This window comes from Heptranchias perlo, chromosome 17 (assembly GCF_035084215.1).
Source record: "Heptranchias perlo isolate sHepPer1 chromosome 17, sHepPer1.hap1, whole genome shotgun sequence".
Classification (NCBI taxonomy): domain Eukaryota; kingdom Metazoa; phylum Chordata; class Chondrichthyes; order Hexanchiformes; family Hexanchidae; genus Heptranchias; species Heptranchias perlo.
In genome coordinates this window covers 5,172,886-5,187,050 of record NC_090341.1, presented here as the reverse complement: position 1 = coordinate 5,187,050, position 14,165 = coordinate 5,172,886, and the positions used below count along the sequence as shown (strand labels likewise).

The 14,165-nt window shown below is 45.4% G+C and overlaps 1 protein-coding gene across 1 annotated transcript in view; it reads left to right on the top strand.

Annotated features, from left to right (window-relative positions):
* Positions 1–9,607, top strand: part of LOC137334005 (podocalyxin-like protein 2) — a 59,097-nt gene extending 49,490 nt beyond the window's left edge. The window contains exons 7-9 of the mRNA XM_067998401.1: positions 3,436–3,497; positions 5,438–5,617; positions 8,870–9,607. Coding sequence (XP_067854502.1) covers positions 3,436–3,497; positions 5,438–5,617; positions 8,870–9,076 — 449 coding nt within the window. The 3' untranslated portion in view covers positions 9,077–9,607. The remainder of the gene's footprint in view (positions 1–3,435; positions 3,498–5,437; positions 5,618–8,869) is intronic.
* The last annotated feature ends 4,558 nt before the right edge of the window (positions 9,608–14,165 follow it).

Genomic DNA, 14,165 nt, shown 5'->3' with positions numbered 1-14,165 from the left:
AAGGATCATCAAATGAGGCCATACGGGTTGAGCTTAAGAACAAAAAAGGGGCAGTCACATTGCTGGGAGTGTATTATAGACCCCCAGTCAGAGGGAGATAGAAGAGCAAATTTGTAGGCAAATTTCTGAGAAGTGAAAAAACAATAGGGCAGTAATAGTAGGGGATTTCAACTACCCTAATATTAACTGGGATACAATCAATGCAAAAGGTATAGAGGGTGCAGAATTCTTAAATTGCATTTAGGAGAACTTTTTTAGCCAGTATGTAGCAAGCCCAACAAGAGAGGGGCAGTTCTGGACTTAGTTTCAGGGAATGAAGCTGGGCAGGTGGAAGGAGTATCAGTGGGAGAGCATTTTGCTGATAGTGATCATAATTCAGTTAGATTTAGCATAGTTATGGAAAAGGACAAAGATAGAACAGGAGTAAAAGTTCTAAAATTTTACTAAGCTGAGAAGCGATTTAGCAAAAGTGGACTGGAAACAGCTACTTGAAGGTAAATCAGTGTCAGAGCAGTGGGAGGCGTTCAAGGGGGAGATTCAAGGGGTTCAGAGTAAACATGTTCCCACAAAGAAAAAGGGTGGGACTGCCAAATCTAGAGCCCCCTGGATGACAGGAAGCATTCAGGGTAAGATAAGGCAAAAAAAGGAAGCTTATGTCAGACACCATGAGCTCAATACTGCAGAAAGCCCAGAGGAGTATAGAAAGTGCAGAGGTGAAATTAAAAAGGAAATTAGGAAAGCAAAGAGAAGGCATAAAAAGTACTGGCAAGTAAAATTAAAGAAAACCCAAAAATGTTTTATAAATACATAAAGAGCAAGAGGATAACTATGGAAAGAGGAGGGCCTATTAGAGACCAAAAAGGTAACCTATGTGTGGAGGCGGAAGATGTGGGTCTGGTTCTTAATGAATACTTTGCGTCTGTCTTCACAAAAGAGGGGGACGATGCAGACATTGTAGTTAAGGAGGAGGAGTGTGAAATATTGAATGGGATAAACATAGTCAGAGCGGAAGTATTAGGGGGATTAGCATCTTTGAAAGTAGACAAATCGCCAGGCCCGGATGAAATGTATCCCAGGCTGTTAAGAGAAGCAAGGGAGGAAATAGCGGAGGCTCTGACCATCATTTTCCAATCCTCCCTGGATACAGGCGTGGTGCCGGAGGATTGGAGGACTGCTAACATTGTACCGTTGTTTAAAAAGGGAGAAAGAGATAGATCGAGTAAATATAGGCCAGTCTGTCTAACCTCGGTAGTGGGTAAATTATTGGAATGAATTCTGAGGGACAGGATAAATCGTCATTTAGAAAGGCACGGGTTAATCAAGGACAGTCAGCATGGATTTGTTAAAGGAAGGTCGTGTCTGACTAACTTGATTGGATTTTCTGAGCAGGTAACAAGGAGGGTCGATGAGGGTAACGCGTTTGATGTAGTGTACATGGATTTTAGCAAGGCTTTTGACAAGCTGGTAAACTGGCAAACTGGTCAAAAAAGTAAAAGCCCATGGGATCCAAGGGAAAGTGGCTAGTTGGATCCAAAATTGGCTCAGTGGCAGGAAGCAAAGAGTAATGGTTGACAGCTGGTTTTGCGACTGGAAGGCTGTTTCCAGTGGGGTCCCGCAAGGCTTAGTACAAGGTCCCTTGCTTTTTGTGGTATATATTAATGATTTAGACTTGAATGTGGGGGGCTTGATCAAGAAGTTTGCAGATGATACAAAAATTGGCCGTATGGTTGATAATGAGGAGGAAAGATGTAGACTGCAGGAAGATATCAATGGACTGGGCAGGTGGGCAGAAAAGTGACAAATGGAATTCAATCCAGGGAAGTGTGAGGTAATGCATTTGGGGAGGGCAAACAAGGCAAGGGAATACACAATAAATGGGAGGATACTGAGAGGTGTAGAGGAACAGAGGGACCTTGGAGTGCATGTCCACAGATCCCTGAAGGTAGCAGCTCAGGTAGATAAGGTGGTTAAAAAGGCATATGGGATACTTTCCTTTATTAGCCGAGGCATAGACTATAAGAGCAGGGAGGTTATGCTATAACTGTATAAAGCATTGGTTAGGCCACAGCTTGAGTATTGCGTACAGTTCTGGTCACCACGTTGCAGGAAAGATGTGATTGCACTTGAGAGGGTACAGAGGAGAATTACGAGGATGTTGCCAGGGCTGGAGAATTTTAGCTATGAGAAATGATTGGATAGGCTGGGGTTGTTTTCTTTGGAACAAAGGAGGCTGAGGGGAGATTTAATTGAGGTATATAAAATTATGACGGGACTAGATAGAGTGGATAGGGAGGACCTATTTCCCTTAGCAGAGGGGTCAGTGACCAGGGGGCATAGATTTAAAGTAATTGGTGAAAGGATTAGAGGAGAGCAGAGGAGAAATCTTTTCACCCAGAGGGTGGTGGGGGTCTGGAACTCACTGCCTGAAAGGGTGGTAGAGGCAGAAACCCTCAACTGATTTAAAAAGTACTTGGATGACCACTGGAAGTGCAGTAACCTACAGGGCTACGAACCAATTGCTGAAAAGTAGGATTAAGCTGGATGGCCCTTTTTCGGCCAGCATGGACACGATGGGCAGAATGGCCTCCTTCTGTGCCGTAACTTTCTATGATTCTATGAAGCAAAAATGCAGCTAGCAGATTGTCATAACAACCCAACTGGTTCACTGATGTCCTTTATGGAAGAAAACCCGCTGTCCTTACCCAGCCTGGCTTCTATGTGACCCCAATCCCACACCTAACCCCCTCAGTGACAATCTTAAATTGACCCCCTCATCACCCACACAGGAGACCTAAAGAAGGAAAAGGTACAAAATACTCTTGTCAATCACGGCTTCACTTGGAGTACTGTGCACAGTTTTGGTCTCCATATTACAAAAAGGATATAGGAGCACTGGAAAAAGTGCAAAACAGATTTACAAGGATGATACCAGAACTGAAAGGGTATAACTATCAGGAAAGATTGAACAGGCTGGGGCTCTTTTCTCTCGAAAAGTGAAGGCTGAGGGGTGACCTGATAGAGGTGTTTAACATTATGAAAGGGTTCGATAGGGTAAACGTAGAGAAGATGTTTCCACTTGTGGGAGAGTCCAAAACTAGGGGCCATAAATATAAGATAGTCACTAATAAATCCAATAGGGAATTCAGGAGAAACTTCTTTACCCAGAGAGTGGTTAGAACATGGAACTAGCTACCACGAGGAGAGGTTGAGGCGAATAGCATAGATGAATTTGAGGAGAAGCAAGATAAACACATGAGGGAGAAAGGAATAGAAGAATTTGTAGATTGGATGAGATGAGGTAAATAGAGTGGGAGAAGACTCACATGGAGTATAAACACTGGCGTGGACCAGTTGTGCTGACTGGCCTGTTTCTGTGCTGTAAATTCTGTGTAATATTCATGCCCTAAATAATACATCTTTATTTTGGTAATCCAGGTACAATACCAGAAAAGGAGGTTCTTGAGATGCTGGGAGACGTCAAGCAAAACTTGAAAGAGGTGAGGCTTCACATATCCTTCCGCTTTCTACTTGTCTTCTGACGTGTCAATTCCCCGGCAGTTTTGCAAGTTATTTGGTCCTCCCGCACCACACGCATTCCTCAACTGGCAGGTAACCAAACTACTCCCGATGCTGCCCCTGAGCCAGATTGAGCACCTGCGCAACACCCATTTGATTCCCCGTCAGTTTCATTTCCTCAATGCTTCCTTTCCCCCAAGAGAGGAGCTCGCAGCGCTCACCAGTGAATTGCTTGTTGGAAAGGCTTTGTGGTGAATGTTGGTGCTCATCGAGGTGACCGGTGGGGGATAGAACACTTTCTCGTTACAGGTACCCAGTGCCAGCGTCAAGCACGCCCAGATCAGGTACAGCAGGGTTAGACGCGGGGTAAAAAACTCTCTCTGCTCTGCCCCAGTCGTGTGCTTGAGCCCCAGCCCCAGCTGCATTTTCCATTTTCCACACCAACCATCCAATGAACTTTGGAACATAGGAACAGGGGGGGTGCCATTTAGCCCCTTGAGCCTGTTCCGTCATTCAGTGAGATCATGGCTGATCTGTGACCTAACTCCATATACCCGCCTTAGCCCCATATCCCTTAATACCTTTGGTTCACAAAAATCCATCAATCTCAGATTTGAAATTAACAATTGAGCTAGCATCAACGTTTGCAGAACAGAGTTCCAAACTTCCACCACCCTTTGTGTGTAGAAGTGTTTCCTAACTTGACTCCTCAAAGTCCCGGCTCTAATTTTTAGGCTATGTCCCCTAGTCCTAGACTCCCCAACCAGCGGAAATAGTTTCTCTCTATCTACCCTATCAGTTTCCCATGGCCTCTCTGAGCAAGATTGCCAATTGGTGCCAAGTTAGGTGCAGTTTTTGGGGGGTTGGGCCCTAGACCACCGGGCACTGGGATGAGACTACCCAAACTCATTTAGCTTAGGACGTCAAACTGTAACGGAGAAGCACTGAACAAAGGTTAGGTGCCTTCCTCGTGTGGGAGAGGAGTGAGGATAAAATTGGAGGGAGAATCAACAAGTCACTAACTTGTGTCTCTTGCTGGTCAGCTAGTGGGCGCCATTGGCAGAAACCTGCTCACAAATTAATCACAGATGTGTGGGGCAATCACATTAAGTAGCTCCGAGGAATAGTTGGATTGCCACTCTAATAAAGACTTCAAGAATGGACAAGAACTCCCCCATTTGCCCAGTCGAGCAGTGAGCCACACCAACCGGAAGATCACAGTTTCTATTCCTGGTCTATGCTCATCTCGCTAATAACAACAGGGGCAGCAGTGTTGAAAATGATTAAAGGATTTGATGGGGTTGATAGAGAGAAACTATTTCCTCTGGTGTGGGGGGAGTCCAGAACCTTAAAATTAGAGCTAGGCTGTTCAAGGGTGATGTCAGTAAGCACTTCTTCACACAAAGGGTAGTGGAAATCTGGAACTCTCTCCCTAAAAAAACTGTTGAGGCCGGGGGGGCGGGGGGGGGGTGGTCAATTGAAAATTGTTGGGTAAGGTTATTAAGGGATATGGAACCAAGGCAAGTAAATGGAGTTAAGGTACAGATCAGTCATGATCTAATTGAATGGAGGAAGAGGCTCGAGGGGCTGAATGGCCTCCTCCTCCTGTTCCTATGTTCCTGGCATTTGGCCTCAGTGCCCTGAACTGGGAAGAGCAGGATTCCTGCTCCTGATCATTATCAAGTGACTGCTGCCACCTGTGTGGGCGTTATGTGACGACAGCGTCAGATCTGATGCATCTCTGTGATGGAAGAGCCCTATGCCACTCACAAGCTGTACCCAACGCACAGAGAATGGTCCATTGGCCGGGGGGACGGGGTGGGGGGGTGGGGGCTGAGATTCCCAGCCCAAAGTCAATGGACCTACGTTGGATTTGATGCCGCTGTCAATAACATTCGTATCAACGATGGTCTCTTCGCAGATTGGGATCCACAACGTCACGTCTGCCACGGGCTGCCAAGGGAGGCCCAGCCAGCCTCGCGGAGATTACGGGAAGCTGTTCGTCGTGCTGGTCATCATCGGCTCCATCTGCGTGGTGATCATCGCCTCTGGCGTGGTCTACATCTGCTGGCAACGGCGGCTTCCGAAGTTAAAGAACATGGTCAGCGCTGTGCCAAAAACCTCATGGTAGTAAATGGTAGCAGGTATTACGAGCCCAAGCTATGAGGAAAGGTGAGGGAAGTCGAGCTTTTTCCCGTTGCAAAAGGAGAGACTTCGAGTCGACCAGTTCAGAATTACGAGGGGAATGTCTGCAAGCTTTTAAATCCCAAGCCTGATGCCGCTCAGAAGTTTTGTGGGTTCAAGTCCCCACTCCAGAGACTTGAGCATGTAATCCAGGCTGACCCTCCCAGTATAGTACGGAGGGAGTGCACTGTCGGAGGTGCCTTCTCAGGCGGATGTAAAAGATCCCACGGCACTATTTCGAAGAAGAGCAGGGGAGTTCGCCCCAGTGTCCTGGCCAATACTTATCCTTCAACCAACACCTAAAACAGATGATCTGGTCATTTATCTCATTGCTGTTTGTGGGATCTTGCTGTGCGCAATTTGGCTGCCACGTTTCCTACATTACAGCAGTGACGACACTCCAAAAGTATTTCATTGGCTTTAAAGCACTTTGGGACGTCCCGAGTTCGTAAAAAGCGCGATATAAATGCAAGTTCTTTCTTTCACCTAATCATTGCTCCTCAGATTACCTCATCTTCTCTGCTGCTCTTTTTAACCTTGGGCTGTGACCCCACCCCATGGTTTCTGAGTTGTTGAAAGAAAGATGAATTCTATAAACTAGTAACTCTCTCGCGGCTTTATTCATGGTTAATCGGAAGAAATGCTATTTCTTCTTTTAGCCGCGCTCGTCGGAATGGGACAAAATGGGGAGGCGACGCACCCCACAGTGCCACTAGTGGTGGGAGGGTTGAATAGCAAGAATTTGCAGTTAATTTATGAATGGAAACAGGCGCTACCAATGTCACAAAAATGTTACTAAATCAAGACAACAAGGCGTGACAAAAAAGAAGTCTCAACATTTATATAGAATCATAGAAGTTTACAACATGGAAACAGGCCCTTCGGCCCAACATGTCCATGTCGCCCAGTTTATATCACTAAGCTAGCCCCAGTTGCCTGCACTTGGCCCATATCCCTCTATACCCATCTTACCCATGTAACTGTCCAAATGCTTTTTAAAAGACAAAATTGTACCCGCCTCTACTACTGCCTCTGGCAGCTCGTTCCAGACACTCACCACCCTTTGAGTGAAAAAATTGCCCCTCTGGACCCTTTTGTATCTCTCCCCTCTCACCTTAAATATGCAACAATAACTATTTGCATTTATATAGCACCTTTAACATAGAAAAATTCCCCACGGTGCTTCACAGAGTCATGAGAAAAATATAAAGAATCTGCAACTTAACAAGAAGTCAAGTCCACAAATTGCAAATATTTGCTGCCTGAAAGTTAGAAAGGTGGGTCAGTAACCTGAGGACGCAGTTTGAAGATAATTGGCAACAGAACCAGCGGGGAGATGAGGAGAATTTATTTTTAGGCAGCCAGTTGTTACGATCTGGAATTCACAGCCTGAAAGGGCGGTGGAAGCAGATTCAATAGTAACTTTCAAAAACGAATTGGATAAATACATGAAAAGGAAAAATTTGCAGGGCAATGGGGAAAGAGCAGGGGGGAGTGGGACTAATTGGATAGCTTTTTCAAAGAGCTGGCACAGCCACGATGGGCTGAATGGCCTCCTTCTGTGCTGCAAGATTCTATGATTTTATTATTTAAGAGTCTGAAATCACCAGGGAAATTGCAGGTTATGTAAACCCTTAAGTGCTGGGTTCTGGATAAGGTAGAAGACATCCCGTTAGGATAAATTTCATAACTCCGCACTGGCGATGAGGTACCCCAGCTGCCGCCAACGGGCACCAGGAAATCACGGGCGAGCTGCCCACAATTCTTGGCCCTTCATAAATCATGGGCAACGGGCCCACCGCCCTCTGGCATGCGCTGGCGACAGGCGAGGGAGGCACTTCCGTGTTAACGCGGACTCAGAGAATTTAGACCATTGCGGCTGTGAGTGTGTGTCTTTTGTTGAGCAAGGGGTGCAGGTAACCAATGTTACGGGTACATACCTTGCTGTGATTACTTCAGTTACAGGTTCAAAAAGCAACAAGACAGGAGAAGGCTTTTTGAGTCCCATGGTTCCCGGCAATGTCCGCAGTCACACATAGCGGGGAGTCGTGGTAATGCAAAGTTTTTTTTTATTCGTTCATGGGACGTGGGCATCGCTGGCAAGGCCAGCATTTATTGCCCATCCCTAATTGCCCTTGAGAAGGTGGTGGTGAGCCGCCTTCTTGAACTGAGTGGCTTGCTAGGCCATTTCAGAATCATCCACATTGCAGTGGGTCTGGAGTCACATATAGGCCAGACCGGGTAAGGACGGCAGGTTTCCTTCCCTATAGGACATTGGTGAACCAGATGGGTTTTTACAACAATCCGGGTAGTTTCATGGCCACCATTACTGATACTAGCTTTTTATTCCAGATTTTATTTAATTAAAAGAACTTAAATTCCTCAACTAGTGTGGTGGGATTTAAACTTATACGTCCAGTAACATAAGCACCATGCTACCATATCCTGCTGGTAGCCTAGCCCCGGAATAATTAACACCCATCAAGAAAAGATGGATGAGCAGGTAGGACGGTAGGGTAGAGAGGAATTTAAAAGGAGAGGACAGACCGCACAGTTTTTAAGAATTAAATCACATAGTTATAATCATCGCTTTGCGAAAAGAAAAAAACAAAGAAAGTCTTGCATTTATGTAGTGCTTTTCATGACCTCAGGACATCCCAAAGCGCATTACAACCAGAGATTGTATAATGGGTTCTATCCACAGTTGGTGCTAGGTTAGCTGGCCTCAGCTGTCAGGAGGAACTACAATTGATCTCAGCATCCCTGAGCTGGAGAAGAGGGGGAAATCAACCAGAGGGGGAATCACAAACACTTTGGATTGCAATCCAGTGACCCCTGCTGGAAAGTGTGTATGTTGGGTGAGGGGGGGGGGGGGCAGGATTGGGCTCCGCTGTGATGCCCCCTGCAGTCAAATAACCTGCTGACATTCACCGTCTGGGCTCACACACGAAGAGTGGCCACTTGGGTTGAGGTGCTAGAAGGCAGCCAGCGCAGAAAGAACTCTGCCCCAGCCCGACCAGAACCTTGAGCCGAGGAGGTGAAAGGACCAGGAGGGAGGAAAACAAGAAGCATAAAAATATTTTGGAAATGTAGTTTTATTTTTTGAACTTTTCAACTTTTTATTCTTAACGATAATTAACAGTGATTATTTTTAATTTCTTCCCATCAGTCTCATGGCGAGGAACTCCATTTTGTTGAGAACGGTTGCCACGACAACCCGACCTTGGACATAACGCTAGACAGCACGTCGGAGATGCAGGAGAAGAAGCCCAGCGTGAACGGGGACGCGATCGAGCGCTCTGGCGGCTGGAACGCGCTCATCACCAAAGGGCCCAAAGACGAGCCAGACAGTTTTGAGGAAGACACACACCTTTAGAGCCTTCGCCACTTCGATTTAGTATAGAGGATATATTTTTGATGGACCCCTGTAATTTGCACAGAGGCATCGTTGCTTCATAAGGAATGATCTAATTCTGCATTCTAAAGCTACAATATCCCTTTGTTTTTGTGGCAATCCGTGTTTCAACAACAACAACAACAACAACAACAACAACAACGCCGCACCAAATATGCACTAAATGGGCCGGCGGAATTTGTTTGGTGCATATGTTGGGTACAGCCATCTGAAAATTAAAAGTCGGTGGTTCATCCAGTGACTGTTCACTTTCCACGTGTATTTGGAGATGAGCTGGCATCGTAGATCATAGACACAATCCCTTCACTTCTGAGGCCCAGGTTTCAGTCCAATCCATTGATGAGGTGCTAGACTATACGGCTCCTCTAAGTGAAACATTTTGGGCAGTTTTGATCTATTTCTGACAGCACAGCACAGAATTACCCGTAACTGGTTGCATATCATCGGTCGATACAAAGGCTACAAGGATGGTAAAATTGGTGAAGCAGTGAGTGGGGTTGGGGGGGGTGGGGGGGCAGGGGAACGGGAGGATACTTTACTAACGTTGAGGTTAGGACACATTGGGTTGGGTTTTCCGAATGTAACCCATCAAGATGGATGGGTCACTGTCGACATGGGAGACTCAGGCCATTGTTGGGCGGTGTTCAAAGAGGTTTATTCTGCTTCTTACTTGTGCGGTACCTGACCATGGGGGTGTTTGGAGCTGACAGTGGGTTCTTATAACAGGAAATCACAGCATTCTCCATCCCTCCCCTTGGCAAACACAATACTCACCAAAAAAGGAATAAAATGCACAATGCAAAGTCAAAGTAGCAACGTCCTCGGGAGCCAAATGTGATCATGAAGTGCGCACTTCAGTGAATGGGATTCAAGGCCTCATTGCCTTTAGAAGAAGTAGTGTACCTGAGAGACTTATAACAATGATGAGGTAGCATATATACAAAAGCCAGTAAACAGCACTTAAAATAATAGTACACCGTAGCTTAAGAAGCTCATTAAAGTTCAGTTTTTATGATGTAAATGGCTGCCTGACATGGTCTGAAAAGCAAATCTGGCTGATGCAGCCTTAAACCTTTAATGGTGGGATGGATGGATGGAGCAACATTGCACAGTGGCACAGATCGGTTGGACCTGGGTTTGCGGGGCCTGCTCACCCTCTTCCCACTGAACTCCCAATCTCAGCCATACCACTCTGGGGTAAATACAGAGCGGAGGTCAGAGTATAGAAGATTAAGGGGTGATCTAATTGAGGTGTTTAAGATGATTAAAGGATTTGACAGGGTAGATAGAGAGAAACTATTTCCTCTGCTGCGGGAGTCCAGAACAAGGGGGCATAACCTTAAAATTAAAGCTGACCGTACAGGGGTGATGATAGAAAGCACTTCTTCACACAAAGGGTAGTGGAAATCTGGAACTCTCTTGTCCAAAAAGCTGTTGAGGCTGGGGGTCAATTGAAAATTTCAAAGTTGAGATTGATAAATTTTTGTTAGGCAAGGGTATTAAAGGTTACGGAACCAAAGCGGGTAGATGGAGTTAAGATGCAGATCAGCCATGATCTAATTGAATGGCGGAACAGGCTCGAGGGGTTGAATGGCCTCCTCCTGTTCCTATGTTCCTTCCTTTGTTCCTAGGCCAAATCTAGTGTGCCTCCTGGTGATTGATTTCACACTAGCAAATGCAGACGAATGGGGAGCAGATTGGTGCCTCCCCTCTTGACTACAGACTATGCACAGTGTGGGGTGAGATGCGACCCTTATTGGGGAAAAGGGGAACAATTGGCATTAAAATGTAGCAGTACTACCCTTTCCAAAAAAAGATCTGGAAAAATTTCTGATCAAAGTTAATCTACATGTCTATTATATCTACTCTCTATTATGCACAGTCCTGCTGCTTACTAAATGGGTTGTGATTTATGAAACTCTGCATGTAAATGTGTGCTGCATCCATTAAGCAGTCATTTGTAATCAAAGTATTGCATTGAGACCAATTTTCTTTATGGAGTTGAGACTTGGAGGTCTGCAGGCTCTACATCATTGGGTTTCTTGGACTCACTATCAATCATTCGTTTGGACTCTGTTTTTCCAGTGACTTTGCTGACATTTTTTTCTGTGTCTGCGTAATTCACATTTATTCGATTCTTCCAGATCTGCTTAACCGAGAATGAATAATTACGATCTATGGAAGCTCGCAGGCCATGTGGGATTTGGCCAGTTGTCATGAGGAACATTGTCGTTCAAATAGACATGGTCAAAGTTCTCCAAAACTCTCCATCGCTGGGGATTTCCTCCAGTCATGTCTGGGTCTGTTGTAGACTAATTAATAGAGATTGATTGCTATGATTATTCAACAACTCCATTATCATCGTACCTGCAACTACCAGGGTGGCAGAGGGCGACTAGATGGACCTTGCTCTTTTCTCGTCTAGCAATTTTTTTGTTCTTATTGGAGCTGATTGCTTTAATTGAAATAAAGTTGGTGCCATACAGATGTCTCCCACTAGATGTCACTAGTAGATTTAGTAAATGTACCAGCCAGGGTAGAAAATTGGGCAGGCAGCTGCTCTGTCGTGGTTCCCTTTATTCAGCATGATAAATGTAGCCCAAACGAATTTTGTCCCAGCGAAGCAACACCATACAATGACTCTGCTCGGCTCACAGCTGGGCTGATCCAAATGAACCAACTAAAATGTACACCTTTATAGTTCTACCACATTAAAAGCGCACACCGAGGAGGTCACGCTCTGCATCCCAGGATGGCATGCCCAAGGGAAGGGCGGTTTGAGTGAAGGCAGCATCCAGCATGGCACAGACAGGAAGGGCCCAAATATATTAAATGGAAGGGCCCAAATATATTTGTCCTTGCGAGGTATTTATTTCCAGCAGTTAATTGTGAGATGGGGAAACAAAATGACAATTGTGTTGATGACATTTACGTCATTGTAGCATCTACGGAGCATGCGGAATTGCCATGTAGCGCTGTTAAAAAGACGTAGCGATCAGATATAGATTGTTCTGTTAGTGGCGCAAATGATTTTTGTGTCCAGAAGAGATGACACAAGGACTTTTACAACATAGTTATTTTTCCTCTTTGTGAAAAATGAGTCTGGTTCCAAGGGAACGAGAGCTATAAACAGGAATAAGAATTTGGGTCATTGGGCGAAGTCAAAGCCAAAGGCAATTTCCATTATAAACGTGGACATAGGAATTTATAGTGGAAACATAAAAATAATGGACAGAATGTATGACTTTGAAGTGGGGAGTGGATTATATCTGTATATCCTGGTCCAGGTACCGCTGGCCCTCTAACCCCCTCTTCACCCGAAGACTACATGTGCTTTTGACTCCCTGGGGGTAATTTTAACTTTTGGTGATTGTATAAAATGGACAATATCAGATCGGCCGAACATTATACACCTCTCCCGATTTTCTTTCCATTGATTTCAATGAAGTACTTTCGAACTGTAGTCACTGTTGTAATGTAGGAAACGCGGCCGCCAATTTGTGCACATTCAATGAGATAATGACCAGATAATCTGTTTTAGTGATGTTGTCCGTTTTACGATATTGCCAAAAGTTAAAATGACCTCTCCCTATGTGCAACACCGCAGAGATTGAATATAAAATAACATGTTAATATTTGCTGCCCATAAGCTGTGAAATGGACAATATTTTATTATAAATAAGAAATTAGTTTATTCTGCATCATCAGTTCAACTTGTTTTAATAATGTATTATTGCAGTGTCGCCTTTCAGTGCTGAGCTGCAATAGTTTTCCTGAGACTGCGATACATTTGGCATTGTGCATTAAAATAAATCCCAATCTCACTTCTTGCTGAATATGTAATACAAAAACCTCCCCTTGACATTCAACGGCATTACCATTGCCGAATCCCCCACCATCAACATCCTGGGGGTCACCATTGACCAGAAACTTAACTGGACCTGCCACATAAATACTGTGGCTACAAGAGCAGGTCAGAGGCTGGGTATTCTGTGGCGAGTGACTCACTTCCTGACTCCCCAAAGCCTTTCCACCATCTGCAAGGCACAAGTCAGGAGTGTGATGGAATACTCTCCACTTGCCTGGATGAGTGCAGCTCCAACAACACTCAAGAAGCTTGACACCATCCAGGACAAAGCAGCCCGCTTGATTGGCACCCCATCCACCACCCTAAACATTCACTCCCTTCACCACCGGCGCACCGTGGCTGCAGTGTGTACCGTTTACAGGATGCACTGCAGCAACTCGCCAAGGCTTCTTCGACAGCACCTCCCAAACCCGCGACCTCTACCACCTAGAAGGACAAGGGCAGCAGGCACATGGGAACAACACCACCTGCACGTTCCCCTCCAAGTCACACCCCATCCCGACTCGGAAATATATTGCCATTCCTTCATCGTCGCTGGGTCAAAATCCTGGAACTCCCTTCCTAACAGCACTGTGGGAGAACCTTCACCACACGGACTGCAGCGGTTCAATTAGGCGGCTCACCACCACCTTCTCAAGGGTAACGAGGGATGGGCAATAAATGCCGGCCTTGCCAGCAATGCCCACATCCCATGAAGGAATAAAAAAAACAAAAACAGGAGCCTGCTATCTGACACTGTCCACCCATGAAATCCTCACCAACAACAAGAAAGGAAAATATTAGACCAAAAACCAAAGGAAGGCACATCCTCTTCATGTCTGTCAGCCTTGGCTCAGTGAGTAGCATTCTTGCTTCTGCGTCAGAAGGTTGTGGGTTCAAATCCCACTCCAGAAACTTAAGCACAAAATCCAGGGGACTACTATACTGTCTTTTGGATGTGATGTTAACTCAAGGCCCTGTCAGCACTCTCAGGTAGATATAAAAGATCCCATGGCACTATTCAAAAAAGAGTCGGGGTGTTCATCCTGGCCAATCCCTCAATCAACATCACTAAAACAGATTACCTAGTCATTTATCTCGTTGCTTGTGTGATCTTGCTATGTGCAAATTGGCTGCCATATTTCCTACATTTTACTTCATTGGCTGGAAAGCACTTTGGGACGTCCTGAGGTTGCGTAAGGT